Source organism: Nilaparvata lugens, chromosome X (genome assembly GCF_014356525.2).
Source record: "Nilaparvata lugens isolate BPH chromosome X, ASM1435652v1, whole genome shotgun sequence".
Classification (NCBI taxonomy): domain Eukaryota; kingdom Metazoa; phylum Arthropoda; class Insecta; order Hemiptera; family Delphacidae; genus Nilaparvata; species Nilaparvata lugens.
In genome coordinates this window covers 73,644,003-73,668,719 of record NC_052518.1, presented here as the reverse complement: position 1 = coordinate 73,668,719, position 24,717 = coordinate 73,644,003, and the positions used below count along the sequence as shown (strand labels likewise).

Sequence of the window (24,717 nt, the reverse complement as noted above, 5' to 3'; positions counted from 1 at the left end):
TAATAATCATGAGATTATTATCAAAGAGAGACCATCTCAAGAAATTATCGTTTTTCAGCAGTGTACTTTTCATAAATAAATCTATTTTTTTATCATTCCTACATTATCATATTTGTCTCACAGTTCCAATGTAGAGGGATCAATATATTTTTATCAGAGAGTTGTGTGGATATGCTATTTCAGAAAATTATCGTTTTTCAGCAATGTATTCTTCAAAGAATGTTGTACTCACAGAGATAAGATAAATTAAAATCTCTAAGTCTAGAAAATCATTCACTATCCTACAGCATGACTGTTTCATGATATTTGTCTTCAATAACTCTTTTTAATTGAAAACATGAGAAAGCATTAAAACATGAGAAAATCTGTCGGTTCATCTATTGATTCAAGCAGACGAATGTACCCACGAGAATTCAATGTATTTTATTATCAATATCATTCAAATGAGAAATAAGATTTTGCTATCCCTTGAGAATATCTTCAATTGGAGTCCTCAGAGGCCTCAACTGTCGCCTAATGTAGGTGACATTTGAGGCCTCTTTTTCAGGAGTCCTCTACCGTCGCAGGTCTCGACTGTTGGGGCTGTACAAAAATTAGAGAGGCCTCAACTGTCGCCTAACGCAGGCGACCTTTGAGGCCTCTTTTTCAGGAGTCCTCCACCGTCGCTGGCCTCGAATGTCACAGGTCTCTACCGTCGCTGGTCTCGACTGTAGCAGGACTCTCCTGTCATTTGCCTCGTTTGACTCGACCCTTCTCTCATGCGAGGCTCGCTGTAGGAATGCTCCTCTAGAATAGTAAAGTATGTGCATGCGTTGATGACGTATTTGTTAGAGCAGCTCCGTTCACTGTGATAACTGTTACTGAGCTGTGACTGGCATTCAGTGGAACTGCAACTGATTTGCCAATGCACGAAAACAACAGGGTCGCAAGAATTGGGAATATCTGGAACTCAAAATATCTTGCAGCTAGCCGGAATTGGAAATATATGGAACTCAGAGTATGTTGACAGGCGGAACTCCGAAATATTGTGCAGGCCGGCGGAGCTCAAAATATCTTGTCAGCTGGTGGAATTGGAAGTATGTGGAATTGGAAATAAATCGGACTCACAATATCGATTGTTATTAGCGAGACTGTGTAAATGTGGGATGAAACAAATTTATCGCAAACAAATGAAGGGTTCTATAGTTAACCTAAAATAAATTCATCAACAGTCGTCAGTCTTGTTTGAAACAGATAACAGAGTTTTGAAAACTTGCATAATATGTACATGACTATTATTTCATAAACCAATATAATTTTAATATATAATGAGCTATGAATTACCATAAGTGGGCTAATTAGTCCATATCATTCCAGAAAATAAGTCAGACTTGAACCATTTCTCAATCACAAACACATTACCAGTACTCCCACTTTGGCACCGATATTTTGAGTTCCAGATATTTCCAATTCCACCATCTGACAAACAAAGAATTTGAGTTCCAGATACTCTCAATTCCGTCTAGTAACATATTACGAGTTCCTTGAAATATATCAAGGGAAAGACACTGTAAATGTTTGTAGTAAACTTGGTGTTATAGGCGACATGGTCATGCGATTGACAGAGTCTGTCAGAGACAAATACCATAAGTTATTTTTTGATAATTTGTTTACTAGTATGAATTTATTGATTGCTTTGAAAAGTGAAAAAATATTAGCCTCTGGAACGATTAGGGCTAATTGCCTGGCTGGTTCTGAGAAAAAACTTGTTCCCATAAATGTAATGAAGAAAAAACCTAGAGGTAATAGTTCAGTAACTACTAGCCAAATTAGCAACATAAGTATTGTAAGATGGTTTGATAATTCAGCAGTACATACTGCTTCTGTTTTTGCTGGAATAGAACCAGCTTCAACAGCAAAAAGGTGGAGTAATAAGGATAAGGCCTATGTAAATATCCCACTACCCCATTCTATTGAACTATACAATAGACACATGGGCGGAGTTGATACAATGGACTCTCTTGTGGGGTTATATTGCCATAAGATAAAAGATAGGAGGTGGTACATGAGGATATATTACCATATGCTTCAAGTTAGTATTGTGAACTGCTGGTTACTATGGAAATCGAAGAAAGAAAATGAAAAATTGGATTTGTTGGAATTCAAGAGTTCAGTGGTGACCTCGCTAATATACCGAGGAGTTAGCAAAGTGAAAAAAAGAGGTCGTCCAAGTGCTGAAACTAATAAACCAGCAGTGGAAAAAAGAGTAATTGTAAAAGCTCCTATTGAGCTGAGATTGGATGGGGGTGATCATTATCCCGTCAAGTCAGGTGACAAATATGCGAAATTGTGTCATTCGAGGGAATGTAAACAAAAAACAAGATACAAATGTGTGAGATGCGAAGAGCCATTATGCCTGGAATGCTTTTTTGATTTTCATTCAAGAAAAAAGTAAATGGATTTGCTTGAATGAATTGCTCAAATGGTACAGCTTTGTGCTAAAATACAAAAGTCTACTAAAAGAGTAAAAGAGTGAGATACCGGTTTTGGTTATTACCCATTATCAATGTCTGGTAAGAATGCTGTAAAAACCGAAACCGGTATCTTGTTCTTTCAATAGACTTCGGTATTTGTGACAACCTCAAGCCGTTTTATTAATTTTGGATAAAGGGCTAGTGTAATCTGTAATATAGTCAAGATGGAAAAATGACTCAAATTTAGTCAATAGAGTTCCAGAAATTATAAATTTGGTCTCAAATTGTAGAGCCGGATGTTTTATGTTTGAAAATTTATAATCTTTGAACCTGTATTAACCAAGCTGGAGTAATTTTTCTATCTTGCTAGAGTATCTTGTTTGCACCATACTATACTTGGATGGAGTAAAATTTCAAAACTAAGAACTGTAAAGTAAGCTATTTTTCCTTTCTGGTTGACACATTTTTGTATTGCTGAATTACTGAATATAATTGTATGTATTCCGTTGTATTGTGTAGAGTTTTTCTTCTTTTTTTGACTTATCTTGAAGTAGAATAGCATGAACAAAAACTGTAAAGTAGCTATTTTTCCTTACTAGTCGACACTACTGTGTCTCTGAATCGCTGAATGTAATTAGATGTATTTCATTGTGTTATGTAAATTTATTATCCTGCATCATTATAAACTTTATTTTATATCAAGAAATTGTTTTTTTTATCCTATGTCTGTGACAACAACAAGTTTTACTCTTTATGGATACCATTCAGTGTAACTAATAATTCACCTTCACTATTACACAAAAAGTCAAATGTACAGTTTTCTACAATTTTCTTGAATGTATTTAATTTCATAATTCGAAATTATGATTCTGCTTGACTATAAACATAAAATACCTAGAAATTGTTCTTCTTCAAGTCTGGTAAGTTCTGGTGCTTCATATGAGGCTTATTCCCTTATAACATATGTGATACCTCTAATGCATATAAGCCTCATATGAGATAGTAGTGATAACAGTAGAATAGTGATAAGAAATTGTGAATGAAACATTTCTACTACTTCATTGAGCACTAAAGACAAGATTTATTATGAAAAAAATTTTTTTACCAATATATTTATGTACGAGTGGGTTAAAAAAATCACACATCACGTGAAAGAACAATCACATAAGTGTGGCAATGTAATTCACTCTTCATCTCTAGCACCATCATCATCATCATCATCCAGCTCATACTGGATTTTAAATACCTATGTTAAATAAGTTGTCTGGAATGAATCGAAATTGAAATTTGATAAAAAAAAGAAAATTCCTCCTTGAGTGTATTTCAACTCATATTCCAATACAAAAGAAAATGGCAAATTTATATATTCAAAACTGTGTATCTCAGTAACCCTGAATGATAAAGAATGGTAATTGGTCTTGATTTGAAGAACAGAATCTCCTTTTTCATGTAAAGTAAATGATTTGAGCTGTTTCCATAATTTTTACCAACTCTGTATAATTAAAAGTTGCAGATTTCAAAGATCAAAATACAACTATTCATGAGCGAGTTCTCAACCCAGCGGGTCACTAGTTTAAAAGATTGTCAACAACTCAACTACATCTTATCATCAATACTACTACTCTTTACATCAATAACTACATCTTACCAAATAACCTACCATCTTCAGAAGCAAACGTGAATTCAACGATTGATGGCTGAAATTCATGCTTCTCTGTCAAGTGTCCTACTAACTCTGAATGTTTACTGCTTAGAGTTTTTCTGCAGTCTTCGAATGGACATATTGCTTCTTCTTTCACAGGACTATTACTTTTATGGAAATTTTGTAGATGCTGCTGCAAATTATAATTAGTGGACAATTTTATTCTACATGAAGTACAATTAAAACTAGATGATTTCACAGACATAATGGCTTTATATGTTCACTCGTTCACAATGCCTGCCGACTGTAGGCCTACATGCTCATTCGTTCACTGGTTTATGAAAACAAAGTAACAGTTATTTTTCCAAGTAGCAGGTAGCAAACTGCTCCAGGGAATGTGTTACTCAAACAGATACTACGCTTGCGCAGTAGAAAGGAGCAGTTCCACAGCAAGCCTCTCCTCTTCTCTCTGAATAAGGACTACAAAATACTACTGCAGTGCTATGAACCTAAGTAGGGGCGTTTTGAGAGCGCGAGGCCACTTTTTTGCTCGAAATCCCCCTCCCCCCTCTCACCCTCTCACAACCCCTGTTCTAAAAATAGATTTGGAGATGAGGGGCATGAAGAAAGAGAAAGAGATATATCTCTCTCACTCTCTCTAAAAATAGATTTTCCCTTCCCCTGCTCCAGTGGAGATGAGGGGGATGAAGAAGGAGAGATATCTCTCTCTCTCTCTCAAATAGATTTTTCCTTCCCCTTCTCCAGTATAGATGAGGGGGATGAAGAAAGTGAGGCAAAAAATAATTTCCCTTTGAGGGGAAAAATTCCCTCTCTACATCTATACTGACAGATTAAAGTGAATTGAGAAATTCCCTATCACTCTCTACATCTATTGCTATACTGACAGATCAAAGTGAATTGAGAAATTCCCTCTCTCTCTAGATTCAATGCTATACTGTCAGATTAAAGTGAATCCATATCTCTACAGAGAGGTCAATGATCTAAGTTCTTTTACATTTTTTATCTGCAATATCGTACAAGCATTTCCAAAGTTCATCAGAATTTTTAACAACAGATAATGGTGAATCATTTGTACAATCATAATGTAGATGTCCACTGTCTAGTATATCGAGTAATTCGAATATCTCAGATAAAATTAGAAAGTGCACATTTTCTGTTTTTGTTAACGGTAAATCAGCATCTTGACATCCTGTTGAAAATTTAATATTCTTCGCAATTAAATCAAATTCATTAAATGAAATTCCCATCAAGAGACGAGTTAATTTTTTGAATTTTGAAAAACCATAACACTGCATGTTAACGCCCTCCCAGATGTTTGTCATGTGTCTCTGTTCTATAAATTGACAAGGTGCACCTGCTGTACTTATTACCATCAACAGTTGCTTGAAGGGGGTCGTGTCTCACTTGTATAAAAAAGATCACACCACATGCGATGCTGTTGTCAGGTCTAGCTCTGACCGGCTACTAAACTAAAAAGTGAGTGGGATATTGGAATGAAAAATCATTAGAACACAGAAAAAGTTTATTTACACATTTCACCACAACTATTCATAATTTAATCTTCAATTTTAATTAACTTATCTATACACAAATTATGAGGATGATAATAACATAGATAGTCTCTTATGTCATTTAAATTAACCATGCTTAGAAAAATGTCTTTTAATTGTTTTGCCAAACTATAATTTTTACGAGTTGATTTCCTAATTGCACTTTCACACTCATCATACCAATCAATACAGTTTTTTAACCTCACTTCCAACTCGTTGTCAGCAGCCAACCACTTTCTCGGATCCATGATAAGCGAATGAACAAAACTAAGTGTAGGCTGGGACTATTATAGAGTAATTAAGTGGTCTTTCTTCATTAATTGTAGACAGGCAACATATACATGCTTTATGCAGTCTCAATGCATGCATGCAATAAACAAACTGAATCTCTTTTCTGTTGTAGAAGAATCCATAACAAGCAAAGTTTCTTTTCTGCGGATTTGTGTACATCGCGGCCATTTTCATACTTTGCATTCGATTGTTTTCACACATGAAATTATTTGCTTGATACATATTTTTAAACAACAAAGAATTATAATGTTGAGCAGTGAACAAAGCACATCATCCATCTGGTCTATTTTTATGAATGTTACACACAGCATAACACCATGAACTAGTGAAAAAGCTGAAATCGGGTTTTGCAAAATCCTCTGGTATACATTGAACGTTAGTATGCAATCTTCTTAAAAACTTTGCTTTCTCAGTTCCTTTTGTGAAAATTTTTTCATAACCTACAAGGTAATCACGTATTAATGAGTCAGTCTATTCTAAATCTCCATCTTCCCATTTTATTTTATGATAGTGACATTCTAATCATGTTACATCGTTATACAATTTTGCACTCAATTCTGTCTTTGCAAATGGGGATTTGAAATGGAATACAATATAATTATTAAACTGATCAATTATGGCAAGTTCTTTCACAATAATTTGATCACAATCTTGTTTAAACCAGTGAAGATCAACTGTAGCAATTTTTGTACTCGCTTGCTTGTCCACTTCTTTCTGTTCGGCAGCCTCATCGAATCCTCCATCTTTCTCCCCCTCCTCCTCCCGTTTCTGCTCCTCCCCCACCTCCTGTGGCTTCTGGATCGGTGTGCTGCACCTTGGTTCATAATAGAAACTATCAGAATCAAGATCGCACTGGATACCAATAGACTGAGTTAGCACTTTGTCCAAAATATCAGAACACAAAGAATGAGACATTTTAGATGTTACCTGTTCAAAGGTGAAACTGATAATGAACCAAATTTGACAGAGTGCACACCTTATATAATATTGCACTTGGTGCACTCTATCAATAAAATTACTGAACTTCTTTCACCATGCTCATCGGAGGTGTGTACTCCATCACACAATCGCTAATTAAAACGCAATAGGCGGAAGTATTTACAGGTACTGCACTATTAAATTCCATTTCAATACGAACATCTGTCGAAGATTTCAAATAACTTGTTTGGTGTGAACAATCCACAACAACTAGCAGTGTTGAATGACAAAACATTTTAAAGTCAATTTCTGTTCTGAGTTCGCTATTGATTGAATGATTATAATACAAGGGCGAGAAATCCAAAAACATCCAGTATAATAGTTCCTTTTTACCTAGCAGATTTTCATATGGATAATACTCGCTGTTCAAATATACTTCAACATTGTAAATACCACAGCTAAAAATTAGATATTGATTTTTTAATTTTATTCTTATGATCAGTCTGAAATGCAATTATAATGTATTTTGGACTATCAAAAATCGATGTGGTGCGGACTGCCCAAGAATGGTTGAGTGAATTTTGCAAATTTGGTAATTCACAAATTTCCCAATGGCAGAAACCTAATTTCAGTGGAGTGTCAGCATCGAGCAGTCTCAAAAATTTCAGTTTTATGTGATCTTCTAAAGTTATGTAGGGCATTCTCCATTGCAGTTTTGTAATTTTCACACTAATGCTTGTTCCAGTTGCTGACTCAATGCAATTTAGGTCTGTCGGTGACCTCAATAAGACGAGTTCCTGTTTCAAATTTAAAATTATTCTTTGAAAATCTTCAAAAAACGGAAGGATTAATTTCAGCGGTACACAGAAAGTGAATTTATTATCTGTTAGCTCATATCCTGCTCTGTCAAAACCAGCCAAGTGATATGTGTTCTTATCGAGTGTATTCTTCACTAGTATAGCTTCAATTTTGGATGTTAATCCAATCAATCTTGATTTAGAAATTTGCTGACCTGCTAATTCATATCGTATTTCGTCAAAAAGGTTGCCAATTACGTTACTGCTTAATTTATAGTCTGCCGCAACTGGTGGATCAGCTGGCTCTGTTCCCGGTTTTGTACAGCTAACTGTTCCCTCAATAAATATAAATGATTTGCAAGGTAAAGAATAGACATCTAAAGAATTTATGCCAATATGTGCCTCGTCAGAGTTTTTTATTTCTTGTCCCAAATAAACTGTATGAGTGTGAAATTGGAATTTGGTTATATCATTATAAAACTGAAGCTCTGTCTCCACGTCCAGAATTTCACTAATTGCGGCTCCTCCTCCTAACATTCCACCAATCAACTATAAAACCTAACTCTTCTAATATTCTCGCACTTTTAGCCGACAAAGCACGTTTGTTTTCAGGTGTTGATGCTCTCACGTTCGTCTCTCTTATGACATTGTGTGTACACGTCTTATTTGAATGTTGATTGAAAACAAGATAACCCATTACATTTGCTTTTGTTTTTCACATATGTGCAACCTAATTGTAATTGTATCTCCACAGAAATCAATAAATGATCCGTTCTGGTCTGTTACCTTTACATTAATAGTTTGAATTCGATGAGTATTCAAAGGTACATAAATAATCAGTGATGGTACTTCGTTTATTAAATAACCGCTAGGAACCTTTGGCAAAAATTCGTAGATTATATGTTTTTGTTTTCCGTCAGAGTAACTACCACATGCTAAATTACACTCGAGTACAATACTACCAATGCTTGTTATGTTAACCAAATGCCGGGAATAATGCCATTCATTTGGTTGCAAAACAACATTATCAAAACCAAGTATCTTACCAATCGAATCAGTACGTGTTAAATCAATAGCTCTATCAGAATGAATTTCAATCTTCATAGTATTTGTGTTTGCATGTATAATAAGTTTATTCTTCTTCTCATCAAGATTCAATTTATCCTTTAAAGATTTTATAATATCCTCAACTTCATACGCACCCGTATCCAGCTCAATTAATCTATCACCATATTTGAAGCTGGAATTTGTTCCTTTGTTAACGTTTGCAATACTATTGTAACTACAAAAATTAATCAATCCAATTTCCCATTCACAATTTTTATCCAATTCTATAATTTCTTGTAAATGTTCGTAGAGGTTACTTGTGTTAGATCTTAATGTAATAACAACCATCTTGTAATGTGTGTGTTCAGCACAAACACTTAATTACAACTGATTTGCAAGAATGTGATTCATTCTATATTCCCTTCTCAACCTGTAATGTACACCTTGTGAGATCTAAACGGAGAAGTAATTAGTGGTAGGTTTTACGGAGAAGAAATTAACACAATTAAACAAATCGGAGAGACAAGTATATCTGATTGAAAAAATATTAAAGCGTAACAAAAAAGGATTGCTTGTTAAGTGGATCAGATTTTCAACACTTAGTTATATTAGTAGAAGTCAACTATTAGATGAAAAATAATCTATTGTAATATCATATTGTAATACATTCCATTCAGTGTAAATGTCACAAAGATTTGGTGTAAATATAATACGTCTTTATCAAAAAATGCTTCTCAGTTTCATTTCAATCTGCAGTTTTATTTTCGTAATTTGCTTTAGAAAATCTTTCGCTAAGGCATAGATAAGGAGGAGAAGCAGAGCACATGCATTCTCGTAAAGAGGGTGCGGGAGAGAGAGGGAACGATATATTGAAGTGAGAAACTTCTATCAGTTTGCTAGTGCATTGCCGCGAAAGGGGAGAGTGACAGCGAGCACATGTCAACCACATTCCGATGTCATAAGCCATACACACTCAGAGAGCCATGTGGTTAGTGGCACATACCCTCCTTTGATAACTTACGAAAAATGATTAGTTCCTTATCAGATCACATGCTGTACACGTGTCTAACATGAGTAATATCCCAATAGTGATTTTCGACAATATTATAAGACAGAAAGAAATCCCAACATGGTGTAAAAATGGTAAGTTGTTACCTCATAATGCAAGGATCCTTATAATAGGCTCTTCAGGCTGTGGTAAGACCAATTTGCTATTTAATTTAATTTTTTCAAAGAATGGGTTGAGATTTAAAACTATATACTTGCATACTAAGAGCGAGTATCAAGATAAGTACTTGTTTTTGAGAAAAGTCTTTTCAAAAATGAAGGATATTGAATTTCATATAAACAACAATTCTGAATCTATACCACATCCAAACAAAATATCAGAATATTCTTTAGTTATATTTGACGATTTACAACTTAATCATGTACCTCAAATAAGAGAATATTTTACTATGGGCCGACATTGTAATATTGACACAGCATATTTAATTCAGAGTTATGGAGCTACACAGAAACATTTCACTAGGGACAATGCAAATATGATTATAATCTTCAAGATAGATTTATTGAGTCTCAAATTAATTCACAGAGATCATGTTGGAGGAGATATTTCTTATAAAGATTTCAGTAAACTTTGCCATAAAGTTTGGAATCGTAAACCTCATAATTTTGTAACTATTATGACTGAGTGCGGAATTAATAGCGGCAAGTACCGAGATTCGCTCAATACATTTCTTACCGTTCAGTAGAGATTAATTCTTTGTACAGTCATGTTGTCTAAAACACACAGCAGAAAACTGAATAGAAAGAACGTTGGTTTAATCGATAAGATTAAGAAATTGAGAAAAGTAATCAGCAACAAGCATAAAAGCTTACTTAATTTTGAAAAACGATTGGAGGAATACAATAGGAAAACGCTCTCACCATTGATAGAGCCCATAATTGAACTGAGATAAAACAAATCTAGTTTCCACTCTAATCATGGTGTAAAACCAAAAAAGGAAGAAGTAAAAGAGAAAGAAGAGAGTATGGAGATTGATGATGAGGAGTCAAGTTATGATAAAAGTTATGGGAGTTCAACAGGGAATCTTTTAAGCTCAACTGAATTTGAAAACAGTTTACTTGGTTCTAGTAAAAACAATGAGGTGCTGTCACAATACCTAAAAACGTTTCATGTGGAAAAATTGAATAATTCAATTAGTTATGGAATTTCATACAATTCTAAAGATGATGTGTATTATATTGGAAATCAGCAAGTAATATTCGATAACGGTTATATAGATATTTATAATGAAAGATTTCGTTTAACACATGGTCTACTTGAGTTATTATTCAGTTCAAGACCGAATTCAAATCTTTATAATCAGAGAGATCTGGATAAGGATAAAAAAATCTTAACACTTACAGGCATACATTTAGATCAAAGAGGGTATGTTAAACGAAATCAGGGAATTAAATCGCAAATGATTCAGAAGTTATTTCCAAGTAAAAAAATTAGTAAAAAGAAGGGATGGGTTTATTGAAATTTGCAAAAAATAATTCTCATGATAGAATTTATCAATACTTTGATAATTTTGACGAATTAGTGGAAAGATTAAATTTACTCTATTCCTCAAAAGCTTCTGGCAGCACTGGACATGATGTTAAGATTGCGTCTATAATTGAAGAGCTAAAAGAAGCAAAACTAATTGTTTAGTGTTACGATGACTTTGCATCGATTCGGTCGGATTGATACACCTAGTACTGCTAATCTTATGTGCGATATTGACTCAATAACACAGAAAATAATGGAATCGATAAATCAACAAGGAATCAGCGAAGCTGTGAAATTTCATTTAGATTCACAAATAACCAAACTCGTTTTGGAAAATACTAAGAATATCGGTGTGAGCATAATTGAAAGAGAACATATTCTAAGTTCATTACAAAATTTTAGTGCCAATATTGATAAAGCTATTGCAGAGAGAACTCTAACTTTAGAATCTGCTCTAGGAGAAGTGAAAACTTTAACAGACAGCTTTTCATCCCAGTTGGTTAGTATTAACAATGATAAAGTTGATAAAGGTTATTAAGATGAGAAATTAAAAGCTATATCATATAAAATTAAGAATTTGGAGGTCTTGGACAGAAACTACCTCAATACTAAATTAAAACAGCTTAGTACAGAAATTTTTACTAAAGTAAATGAAACACACCCATTGCCAATTGATAAGCAATATTTAGAATCTACTTTGCAGAAATTGACTAGTTCTTCATTAACAAAGGAAGAGTTTGAAAAACGATTATCTGAAATGGCGAGTGCAATAAAAGCTAATATTAAGGATGGTATTGAACAATTCATTACAGAAGATGCTATTGCTATTCTGATTAATCAAATTGAAGACAAGTATGCAACTAGAAATGATATAGGAGATTTTATTAAGAAAAACGAGATGGAAGCTGCTGTGAAAAGTGTTCGTGATGAAATAGCTGAGGCAATTAAAAATTCGGAAGAAGGGTCTGTTATGAGACTGCAATGTTCGGCTGCATTCATAGATTATCTTAATTTATTCATCCATAAGATAGCTTACAATATCATCAGCGGATACGCATGCATCAGCTTTAATATGAATTGGATAGAAACTAAGCAACATAACCTTTCCGAAAATCAGGTTGCGGAAATGATAACTACAAGAATGGGTTTAGCCCAGTATAAAGGCTTTGTATTGTCTCCGAAAACATAAAATCTCGTGAAAGGATAACACTTGGCATATGAGGGAGAAATTTGAAGCATGGTGGACTTTAACGGTTTTCTTGCTAACACATGCTACTTCAAGATGATAAATCAGACTATACATTTTTTCATGTGTCTATGATTGAATGTAACGGTTTTTTGATGTAGGAGTTATATGAACTCACTCTTATCTATAGAATTTGGGAAGGGGAAACATTCACCTCACAGGGAGCGTAGCACACGTGTCATTTCTCTGGAGAAACATTCAACAAGAGGGAGCATAGCACGCGCGCACGTGTGCGTGTCACTTCACTCTAAACAGTCGAGCTGCCAAGTTCACAACATAATGTCTCACTATCTTGATTGGAGAAGTTTCAATGAGTTCTCTGTAGAACCAAATCCACTAGCCAATTGGGGTTATGAATTTTATCCTTATGATTGGTTCGTAGTAACAAAGGTAACGTCTGCCGATAATGGTGAAATTCACCTTAAAATTATTGATATTGATAGTGAAGGTGACTTTAAACACACTATTAAGTTACTGAAAGAATATTCAGTGGTTTTGAATGAGGATAACATCAGAAGTTTTAATTCTCGTTCATGGGAATTGAATGTGAGCGGGAATTGTATATTCTTAAGACAGTTTCATGGTAACTATAGATGTTGAGTATTAAGATACCCCGCTCCCCCGAGTGAAATAGGTCTGAGAATATGTAAGTATTTTTAGATATGCTAGCTCATTCCAATTATACTTACATATTGTCGGAGAAAACACTTTAACAATAACGACTGGGATGTTTGTACAGCAAAAGAGCTCAATTTTTTACACAAGCATAATATTGATAAACAGTTTGATTGAACTCTTGACTGTCAGTTGGAAACCAAGCATAATATGGATATTATAGAACTTAGATTATTGTAGAGATAAGGATTCACTTTAATCTGACAGTATAGCAATAGATTATTAAGCAATAGATGTAGAGAGAGAGAGATAGGGAATTTCTCAATTCACTTTAATCTGACAGTATAGCATTAGATGTAGAGAGAGATAGGGAATTTCTCAATTCACTTCAATCTGTCAGTATAGCAATAGATGTAGAGAGTGATAGGGAATTTCTCAATTCACTTTAATCTGTCAGTATAGATGTAGAGAGAGAATTTTTCCCCTCAAAGGGAAATTATTTTTTTCCCTGACTTTCTTCATCCCCCTCATCTATACTGGGGAAGGGGAAGGGAAAATCTATTTGAGAGAGAGATATATCTCTCCTTCTTCATCCCCCTCATCACCACTGGAGCAGGGGAAGGGAAAAATCTCTTTTGAGAGAGAGTGAGAGAGATATATATCTCTCTCTTTCTTCATCACCCTCATCCACACTGGAGCAGGGGAAGGGAAAAATCTATTTTGAGAGAGAGAGTGAGAGAGATATATCTCTTTCTTCATCCCCCTCATCTCCACTGGAGCAGGGGAAGGGAAAATCTATTTTGAGAGATTGATTGATTGATTGATTGATTGATTGATTAATTATATGTCTTTATTAGGGCGGAGTTAGGACTCCTGGTCTTCTCTACCACACAACCCTTTACAATAGAAGAAAAATTCACATAATAAAACGGAAAAAAAGATTACATATTATATAATAAGATTACATAGGATTAACATAAGTAAATAAAACTCTTAATCAAAATACAATTACAGATAATAAAAGAGAATTTTAAACTTAATTTATTAATAGAATTGGAAACAATATTTCAAATTCCACTAGAAAAATCATATAGGAAAACTTATCAGAAATGAAGAAATGAAGATCTAATCAAGTTGCCACTCATTCACACATGCACACAAAACAACCCTAAAAACAAAGATTTTACAAAGTATAATAATTATCATAAAACAGTATAAGATGAAATATTTTGTATCTGTAGTTGCATAAAAGGTAAAAGTGAGTTAAATTCATGTAGATTGATACAATGTAAATAGACAATAAAAATAAAAATAAAGCTGAACCTGACCCAAGCCTAATCTGTGCCACCAGATCTCAGCCAATTCAATACTGCCGCGCCAAACAGAGCTCGATCGCCAATACTCTTCACAGTTGGAGGCAACAGATTCCAGATCCGGCAAGCTGATACATGGAATGATTTATTATACATAGATATTCTATGGTTTGGAATAACCAATAGTTGGGAGCCCTGCCTGGTACCTCTCACACTACGATCCCCAATAAAAACAAATGTATGAGCTAAATAACCTGGGGTTTTAAGATGCAACAGGTCATGAAGCAGCATCAGAATGTGATACTCCCTCATCTGCTTGAGCTTTGGCACATGTAGTTGCTGGAAAAATGGAGTGATATGATCATCTCTTCTTAGATTGAATATGAACCAGATGCAATAGTTCTGAGCCCTCTGCAGTCGCTCAGACAAGGCCACAGTCATGTCATTGATCACAATGTCACCGTAGGAGAAGTATGGGAAAATCAATGACTTAACCAGCATCACTTTCACATGAAGTGGAATGAAGTCACTAACCTTCTTAAGCGAGTGGATACCTGCAAATACCTTATTACAGGTGGTGTTGATTTGTGTCGTCCAGTCAAGTGTATTGTCTATTGTCAGTCCCAGATTTGTAACAAAGTCACTGTAATTCAAATTTTTGTCGTTTATTTTTATGTTTGGTCCATTATCAAAGTTGAAACCTCGGCGAGTCATGAGTTTAGTGTAGCCAATAATTATTGCCTTGGATTTCGTTTCGTTAATTGTAAGTCCATGTTTCATAGTCCAGTCCATAAGAGTCTCAAGTTTACTATTCATATTGTCAACTGTAGCAGTAAAGTCGTTCAAATCAAAGTGGATGTACAATTGCAGAGAGAGAGTGAGAGAGATATATCTCTTTCTCTTTCTTCATCCCCCTCATCACCACTGGAGCAGGGGAAGGGAAAATCTATTTTTAGAGAGAGAGCCCCCTCGTCTTCACTGGGGAAGGGGAAGGGAAAATCTATTTTTAGAACGTGGGATGGGAGAGGGGTTAGAGGGGGGAGGGGGATTTCGAGCAAAAAACCCGTCTTAACTCTCAGAACCCCCCTACTAACCTAGCGCTGCAGTACAGGATGGTTTTTCACAGCTTGGCGTTGTTGTCATTAATTTGAGATGGGTGTCTGGCTTGGAAGTGTTTCGGCCGCATTGCAGGATGACTGTAAACGGTTGCCGGAAGATCAACAGCTGGGTTTTTTTCGTTATTTTTCGTGATAGAGAAATTCTGATTGCAGACCAAGTTTAGGCTGCACTTTAGGCTGCACTTTAGGGCATTTTATATGGGCCGCGGAATCTAGCATTGAGACCTACATAGATCGATGGAGGAGATCAAGACGAGATCAACCATGTATAACATTGTTGTCGATTTCCAAGGATTAGCTGAAAAAATATGGCAGAAAGTTGAAAATTTTTATATCAATTTCTATCTTTAATAATTTTTTTATGGCTACAATATGTTTTAAATTAGTGCAATCTTATGTAAAATTTGACGAGGAATCCAATGAAACTAATTTCAGGTTCGTAACTTCAGTAGTTTTTGAGGTATTGCAATAAATGTGCGAAAATTGCATGGTGATTGATAGGTATTTTAAACTATTGGATTTAGTAAAATGATAAATTCTAAAGAAAAAATGTCCAGTCACTTGATTGCTCAAACTCAAAATTGTTTGAGATATTTGGGCAAATAAAAATATTGCAACTCCATTTTTTGCTAACTAGGGAGAACTTAGGTTAGAAAAAGCTTAGATTGGGGAAAGCTTAGGTTAGGAGGAGCTTCGATCAGGAAAATATTAGGTTAGGGGAAGCTTAGATTGGGTCTAAGTTAAGATCAGCATTATATAATATATAATTTTACTTCTTTAATAATTTACTTCCATCTGAAATAGACCCAATCTGTTATGGAAAACAATGTAAACAAACTACAGAAAAGTTTTCTATACGATGCTGACGTCATGATGGGGCGATATGGCAGTAGATGTTGGCTTCATCCAAAGACCTTAAAGAGGTCTTAAAGACCTTTAGGGCCGGTTTTCAAGCTCGGGATCTATAAGTTCTGGACTTACAGATTCCAGGACTGAAATAAGCTCTTAGATCTAAATCGACTTTCTGAGTCAGGGTTTTATCTTCTAAACTCCAGGGTTTATTGAGTCCAGGACTTGAGATTGACTTCATCGACTTTCAGTATGGGGCGTGTCTATTCTATAACTGGTCTAAGGGTGGTACCCAACGAGCTAAAATAGTAAACTATAGAGTGGCTGAGTGGCCGCTATTCCTGTTACGAATTAAACATGGGCAGCCATGACAGAGAGAGGCAAGAAGCGGCGGAAAATTTGAATGGCCCCATTGATATAATGGGAACTTGCATAGAATACAAGGTGGTAAGTAGGCCTATATTATTGAATTGAGATATTTTCTTGACAAATAAATCATAAATCTTTCCTTTAAAAATAAATCATATAATCCAAAAAACAATAGTATATCCTATCAAAATAAACATAAGACTGTGTTTAATAATTCCAATTAAACACAGCCCTCCTTTGGACTGTGTACGAACAAAACTCGGGATTGGAATAATAAGGACTATGAGCCTGTTTTTCATTCCCAATCATTTCATGACAGTCTATATTTGTCCTTGTTAAATAAATAAATGATACGCTTCTCTGAAATCTGGCCCAAAGTTATTCCCTTGCTTGTGAAAAGTTGACAATACTAAAACTACTGCAGTCACAAATGAAAAAAATCTTTTCTTTATTCATATTCAACCTATTCCATTATTTTTGCTCTCAAAAAGTTAACAATGAACTGTTTAATAAAGGAAAAATAACGCTTCCATGGAATAAGACATACAATATAGAAATAAAATAGAAACTGTGCAATGCATTTTCCCATAAGAGCCAATGTGTTACAAAATGACGAATCCCACAGCAATGCGGGTTGCCTATCTTCACCAGCTGCCTCACTTTCTTTGTGTTGCTAGTCCATTCCAGTTAGTATAGAGTTCAGTGTCTCTGTCATGGCTGCCCTTTTTTCTCCGCTTAGACCAGGTTAGACCAGTTATTGTAATATATATAGCTGTCTATATATATTGTAATATAACCAGTCTATAACTGGTCTAAGGTGGTACCACTGCTAGAACTGTTTGAACTACAGCTGATTATCTGAACCTACCTAGCTCTAATATTACGTGTTGTTTTTTAATATTTACGTATTGTTTTCTTATTTTCAAAGCTTTAACGTTAAGTGCAGCCTGCAGTAGAATAGAAGTTGTATTGCTTGTTAATGAATTCGAAGTAACATTTTTTAGAATCTTTATGACAAATTCGATGATCTGTTGGCTGTGAAATGAAAACGTTTTGCTGGCGGCAAAATAACCTCTTTTAGTAATCAATTATATTACGGAATCATCTTCTGTTAACGTAAGCATAAATTTTATAGTAATTTAGTAATAGTAGTTTAATAAGGCTAAAGTACCTATATCCAACAAGCCATCTCAAATTTCTCAAAATTAGTTTTTGAAATAGTCAGTTTGAAATAGTCTGACACTTGAACAGGGTTTGGCAATGATGTACAGTGGATTTTGAATAGATGTTACATACTCATTTTGGCTGCACTTTAGTATATGGGCCGCGGAATATAGCATTGAGACCTACATAGATCGATAGAGGAGATCAGGACGAGTTCAACCATGTATAACATTGTTGTCGATTTCCAAGGATTAGCTGAAAAAACATGGCGGAAAGTTCAAAAATTTTATATCAATTTTTATTTTTAATAATTTGTTTATGGCTACAATATGTTTTAAACTAGTGCAATCTTATGTAAAATTTGACGAGGAATCCAATGAAACTAATTTCAGGTTCGTAACTTCAGTAGCCTAGTGTTTGAGATATTGCAAAAAATGTGCAAAAAAGTGCAAATTTTTTGCTTTAAAAAAGGTTAACTTGTTTTTATGATGATTAATAGGTATTTTAAACTATTGGATCTAGCAGAATCATATATTCTAAAGGAAAAATGTCCAGTCACTTGATAGCCTAAACTCAAAATTGTTCGAGATATTTGGGCAAATAAAAATATTGCAACTCCATTTTTTGCTACCTAGGGAGAACTTAGGTTAGAAAAAGCTTAAATTGGGGAAAGCTTAGGTTAGGAGGAGCTTCGATCAGGAAAATATTGGGTTAGGAAAAGCTTAGATTGGGAAAAGCGTAGGTTAGGAGAAGCTAGGGTCAGGAAAAGCTTAGGTTAGGGAAATCTTAGTTTGGGAAAAGCTTATATTAGGAAAAAATCTTAGGTTGGGAAAAGCTTAGATTAGGAAAAGCTCAGGTTGGGAAAAGCTTAGGTTAGGGGGAGCTGGGTCTGAGAAAAGCTTAGGTCAGGGAAAGCTTGGGTTAGGAAAATTTGCATTAGAAAGAAATCAACTAAGGAAAAGCTAAGGTTAGGAAAAAGCTTAGGTTGTGAAAAGCTTAGATTAGGAAAAAGCTAAGGTTGGGAAAAGCATAGGTTAGGAAAAAGCTAAGGTTAGGAAAAGTTTAGGTTAGGGGAAGCTGGGTCTAGGGAAAGCTTGAATTAGGAGAAGTTTGGATTAGAAAAAGCTTAAGTTAGGAGAAGCTTAGGTTAGGGGAAGCTGGGTCTAAGAAAAGCTTAGGTTGGGGAAAGCTTGGGTTAGGAGAAGCTCAGATTAGAAAAAGTTTAGGTTAGTAAAAGCGGGGATGTTTCACAGAGACAAGTTTCACAGGAGCAAGTATTTCTATAAATGGCAGTCTCACAGGAACAAGTTCCCACAGAGACAAGCAGTTTCATAGGGACAAGGCCTCCGTCCAAAGTAGTAGCGCTATAAATGGCAGTCTCACAGAAGCAAGTTCTCACTGAAACAAGGTGTTTCACAGAAGCAAGGTCAGTGTCGTAGAGACAAGGTAGCGAATGTAGGAAGAAGTTAGGCTTGTTGCCTACATCTGAACTTGAAGGCACTCCATTATTTGTTCTAGTAAATTGAATGTCTGCTGTTTTTTAATCATGCAGGTGTATGATTATGATTGAAGTTTTATCATATAAGATAGGGATGGGTTGGTAACCTATTAGAATCAGATAGAAGATAGATAGAATTATGAAGATAACTTAAATAAATAAATTGAGTTCCATGTAAATGTAATATATTTCTACCAAACTGACAGACAGACAGACAAAAGATATTTATTTCAAAAAAATGCACTTTACATACAAAGTAATAATCTTATGTACTCATTATCAATATAAAACAACAACAAATAATAAAAATGAATATTCTCGTTACCACATTGCAAAGGATGTTCAGTGAGGTCTACTGTTATCTGGACTACTAGAGTATTGTAACTCCTAATGTCAGATTGAGTAAGATAGTGCCAAGATAACTATTCCAATATATCTAATAAGTATATATTAAACCTTCAACCCGAAAAATAATCAATATGAATATGAAATGGAATATAAAAAAGCCAAATAGCCTACCACTGACCTATTCATCACCGCTTCTTAAAAACCACATGGCCAAAATGGTTTTTCATTATAATTCCTTCTTTCGTAATAAATTGTTTATGCTTTTGTACTCCTGAGCGAAGCTCGGTCCCCGATATTATGAGCTTATCATCTCTTCTTTTTCCAAGCTGCGGTCTCGAATTGTAAATTCAAATTAATATAATACCAACTTCAGACAGTCACAGAGTAAAGCTGCGTTAACACCAATAGATTCTATAGATTCTATTAGATTGAACATAACTTATCATACACATGATGAACATATGTGTTTTTCAAGTGCCGTTCAATCTATAATAATCTGTGAGGATTAAGTTATTAACATTTTGTTAATAACTTTGGTGTAAACGCAGCTTTAGATGCCAAGATTTATCATGGCGTTCCGAGTTACGGATGATAATGTCAATGAAAAACTTCATTTTCCTCATGAAATCTTTCCCATAGAAATTTTAACAGATTGTTGTTCGACAAGCGTCTCTACATGTTACTTTTTTACTGTTACATGTTTTAATGAAAATCCCAGTGAAAAACAAAAAGTGCCACTTGATAATTCCCAAATCATCTTTTTAATCGTAGCTCTGATTCAACTGAGCAATAACTTTCTGAACTTACTGAGTTAATATTTTAAATCTCTGGTCGGCAGTAGGCTACAAAGGTGTTAAGTCAGTGGTCAAAATGAGTTATGTCAATAGGAAAATGTAGAAAAAAATTTGCTTTCAGATGGTACAAACTGCATAAGTCTACTATGAATATTACCTGAGTTATTGATGATGGTATTTTAGTCACATCTCACATCATGATAATATAAAGGAATTTCACAGAATTGTACAAATGTCTTAAGTTGACTTATAGCATTAGTATCATCCGTGATGAATTTCCCATTGTGGTACAAAAGTCTCAAGTCAACATATGGCATTCATATCGCACAACTTGCGTTCCACCTTTTGGTACTTGAATCTTACTTGTGACGTTGGTACCACTGACACGTTTTGAGAATTATCATACTGGCAATGGCATAACACAGATTGAGCATTGAACATTGGACACTTGGAAAACATGACTGTATGGAATTGATTTGTTTTTGATTAATTATCTATATAATAAGAGAGAGTAGGGCTGTGTTTGTTCGTGTGTTCGTTAGTTCGCATCAAAACATGTCAACTTGTGGATTGCATACCGGAAAAACGGGAATGATTTAGATCTACAAATTTTGCACATAGATTCTAAAAATATCAATCTCGTGCACCTGGAAGCCCAAATTTTAATTTTCCTTCTAGATTTTTCAAAATTAATGTTTAAATTTCATTAATGGTACATTCAATTTCATTTAAAAATCACCAAATCATATGGACGAAATTAAAAAAGGAACATCTGTTTCTATATTGCTTTCTACCTGAAAAACATAGTTTTGAAACTTTGTTTTCCTGATGCACTGTTTAGGCCTACACGTGGCATGGATTATTAATTTTTCAGCTAGAAATTTTTGAGACAAAGTGCTAAATAAACGTTTACAGTTTCATCAATGCTGTATCGGCAATATGAAAACGCATGCAGTTAATATGTCTTAGAATGAAGGTGTTGTTATTTACATAAAGAAATTATATTCTTCCATTTTTATTTAATTAAAATTTCAAAATTATTCGTGCCCTGATAGAATGACTGACTCACTGTACAGTCAGTCGAAAATTTTAATATTGGAATGAGGGGTATTTTGGCAAGTCAAGCAAAAAAATAAGGTCATATGCACCTTTTCGTTATATCTTCAAATGAAAAATGAGTTTTGTGGGTTGTCAAAACTCCCTCTGAAAGGGATACTATTCAACTTATTCTATCTTTTAGTAAAATAACAATGATCATCCATCCATGTTTCATCTTCTATACTATAATAAAGGAAAGAACTGGATTATAAATGTAGCCTATACAGGTGTAAAGTATAGGGAAATTATGTTTGACGCATTATCACGTCAGAACTACTGGACTGATTAACTTGAAATTTTTCATATAGATTCTTGCTGAACCGAGGGTGGTTATAGATCAATTTTAAATTCTTCAAGATTTGATTACATCAAGTTTTCAATTATTTGTCATGCTTCCAGTTTGTATGGAAGCAGCAGAAGATTTCTCTTAAGAGGTTAGACTGATTTATCGAAAATTTGAGTTTGATTCCATTTTTATTATTATGCGTGAGGAGTTGCATTCTGGCTGAGTATTCATAGAATGGAACAAAATGACAATTTTGATATTCATCAGCAAACCCTAATGTATTCAGCAAATGAAAACTCACACGTATCTGTCATGTTTATGAAGGCTGTATCTGATTTCCAACACATCCATACAATCAATCATAAATTTCTAGTTCCAGGACATACTCACATGGAATGTGATGTTGATCTTTCAATCATTGAAAAACGAAAGAAAAAGACCCAGGTGCCAATTTACCACCCACATGACTTTTACCAGTTGGTACGGTCATGTGGCAAGAAGAATCCATTTGTGGTACACGAGATGAAGCAGGGTCATTTTTTCAGCTTTTCCCAGTTGTTGAAAGAGGGTTTAGTTCTCAAGAAAAGAAACGATGAGAACGAACAATTTTTCTGGCGCAACATACAATGGTTCCAGTATGTGGGTCTGAAGTGGGTATTTTGCGTTACAAAGAGAGTTTAGAGGAAAATGTACCATTCAAAAGAATAAATTTCAAGAGAAAGGGGAAAAACATTATGTCATTTACATGTAAAAAATCCTACAACGGGATTTTACCCGTTGAAGAAGAAAAATGATCTTTTGGATCTTTTGCCTCTGATTCCACCTCTATTCCACGAATTTTACAGGAGTCTGACAACCCATGCTTCACAGGCTTGTGATATAGATCCAGACCTGCGAGATGTAAATATTGATGAAGAGAATAATAATTGATTTATTTTTTTATTAAACTAAGTAATATTTCAAATCAAATAAATATATTTTTCATCTGAAAGAGTATTTTGATCAATTTACCTGATCTAATGTATATGCAAGGAATCTGGTATTTTAGACATAAGTCAACAATCATTCATCAAATATGGATGCTCTCAACAGCTTAAGTCATGAAATTTGAATAAATATCAAATTCTATCTGATATTGATTAAATGCATCAGTACCATTCAGAACTGTAGATAAAAACGAATATAATGTGTTAACTTTGAAATTCAATTTGTTTCAAGTCTTGTGTTAGAATTTTTTGATATCTTCTTTCCTCTCTACTGGAAAATCAGATTTTTTGACTTAACACCTTTGTACTGCTGACCAGTGAAATTATCATATTAAGCGCAATGGGACTTGGGATTCCATCAATTCAGGATGAGTATTATATCGGTATTCATTTTTACAGGATTGAAGTAGGGCAACATTTAGATTAGCAAACCAATAGATTTTATTTGTAACGAAGTGAGTTCATTACTTTCATATCAAAGTTCTACTTTTTCCATTATGATATAGTATATTGACGACTACTGCAAAACAATGTCTGGTAGCCCTGGTAATGTAATGTAATGAAATGTGATCGTATGGTTGATTGGAAGTCTCCAACCAGCTTGATCAGATTTCTTAGTGGGGCCATTGGCAAACATTTTAAAAAAGACCTGATATTATAACAATGACTTTATTCCTAGTAGATAGCATTTCTAGTAGATGGCTGAATATTCTCGTTACCACATTGCAAAGGATGTTCAGTGAGGTCTACTGTTATCTGGACTACTAGAGTATTGTAACTCCTAATGTCAGATTGAGTAAGAGCTTGAAATTTATCCCTATTTGGTGTACTCCATGTTCAATAATCTGCCCCTATCTTATATTAGAAGAAACTGGCCTCTGAATAAATTGAAAAACGCACTAAATCTAATTCTGAATGAAAATGCTTATTATTCCGTAAATTAATTTTCAAATTGTTGAAAATGTGATATTCAGTGCTGTGAGTTTATAAACAGTTTTTTTTTCAATGTATGACTTAATTTATTCAATTGTACTGAGTAATGATAATTATGACTTGATAAGACTGATTTGATGAATGACTACACTATTCATAAGATGACTACTAAGATGTTATGAATATTGAATTGCTCATTTATTGTATAACAGACTATAAGCTGAATTCTTTAGACAAGGCCTAATCGCCTAATCTACATCCAAATTGTTTGTATTTATCGGTCAATATATTTCTTATTCCTAGACGCCAGCTACGAAAGGGGTTTCAATTTTCGTAGAATAAGCACGTTTTTCAAAAAATGTTGTGATTTCAAATTCAAACGTTTTTCAAAAAATGTTGTGATTTCAAATTCAAATTTCGTTTATCACACACATATACGAGAATTTAGAATTAATGAAAAAGTAGCCCGGAATAAGGTTTATGATTTTTGTTCTTCTGTATTTATACTAAGTGACGTATCAGTGATGGCTCTTAAACTGTAGGCTTATTATTAAATAACGAGTTTAGAGCACCGGGAAAATGGGATTTATATTTTATTATAATAAATATTCAAAATTACGTTTCCAACCCACAATTACTGTCTTTTTGTCATGTCCTTAAAGTTACTGAAAACCATATCGGTTGGGACTAATCAAGCTTCATTAAGGGTGGTTTTAATTATTAGTTTTTGTGTTACAAATAGTTCACCTAGATCTTGATGGCTATTGAAACATTATTGATCTAACTAAAGCATGATATTAGTGTCAAAGACAGAAATCTGCGTTTCAATTCATTATAATGTG

General features: G+C 34.3%; 3 protein-coding genes across 4 annotated transcripts in view; 1 reads left to right on the top strand and 2 right to left on the bottom strand.

The window, feature by feature from the left end:
* Positions 1-609: 609 nt before the first annotated feature.
* Positions 610-4,406, bottom strand: LOC120354438. Its single transcript, XM_039441607.1, has 2 exons — positions 4,114-4,406; positions 610-786 (listed from the first exon to the last, which is right to left on the bottom strand). Exons 1-2 carry the CDS (start codon positions 4,358-4,360, stop codon positions 689-691), a joined length of 345 nt encoding a protein of 114 aa, XP_039297541.1. The 5' UTR covers positions 4,361-4,406; the 3' UTR covers positions 610-688.
* Positions 4,407-14,453: 10,047 nt separating this feature from the next.
* On the bottom strand, positions 14,454-15,146 carry LOC111049058. The gene has a single exon (XM_022335052.1). The coding sequence runs from the start codon at positions 15,144-15,146 to the stop codon at positions 14,454-14,456; it is 693 nt and encodes a 230-aa protein (XP_022190744.1).
* A 2,431-nt stretch (positions 15,147-17,577) lies between these two features.
* LOC111049063 (cysteine-rich with EGF-like domain protein 2) overlaps positions 17,578-24,717 on the top strand; it is a 58,103-nt gene continuing 50,963 nt past the window's right edge. For both annotated transcript variants that reach the window (XM_039441603.1, XM_039441602.1), the window contains exon 1: positions 17,578-17,884. The gene's annotated coding sequence lies outside the window, so the exon portion shown is untranslated. The remainder of the gene's footprint in view (positions 17,885-24,717) is intronic.

Excerpts from the sequence above, each read along its gene's own strand:
- LOC111049058 (XM_022335052.1), bottom strand. The coding sequence starts at position 15,146 with ATGACTCGCCGAGGTTTCAACTTTGATAATGGACCAAACATAAAAATA.
- LOC120354438 (XM_039441607.1), bottom strand. The coding sequence starts at position 4,360 with ATGTCTGTGAAATCATCTAGTTTTAATTGTACTTCATGTAGAATAAAA. Across the intron at positions 787-4,113 it reads CACGTTTGCTTCTGAAGATG|AGGAGCATTCCTACAGCGAG; the intron begins GTAGGTTATTTG and ends TTACTATTCTAG.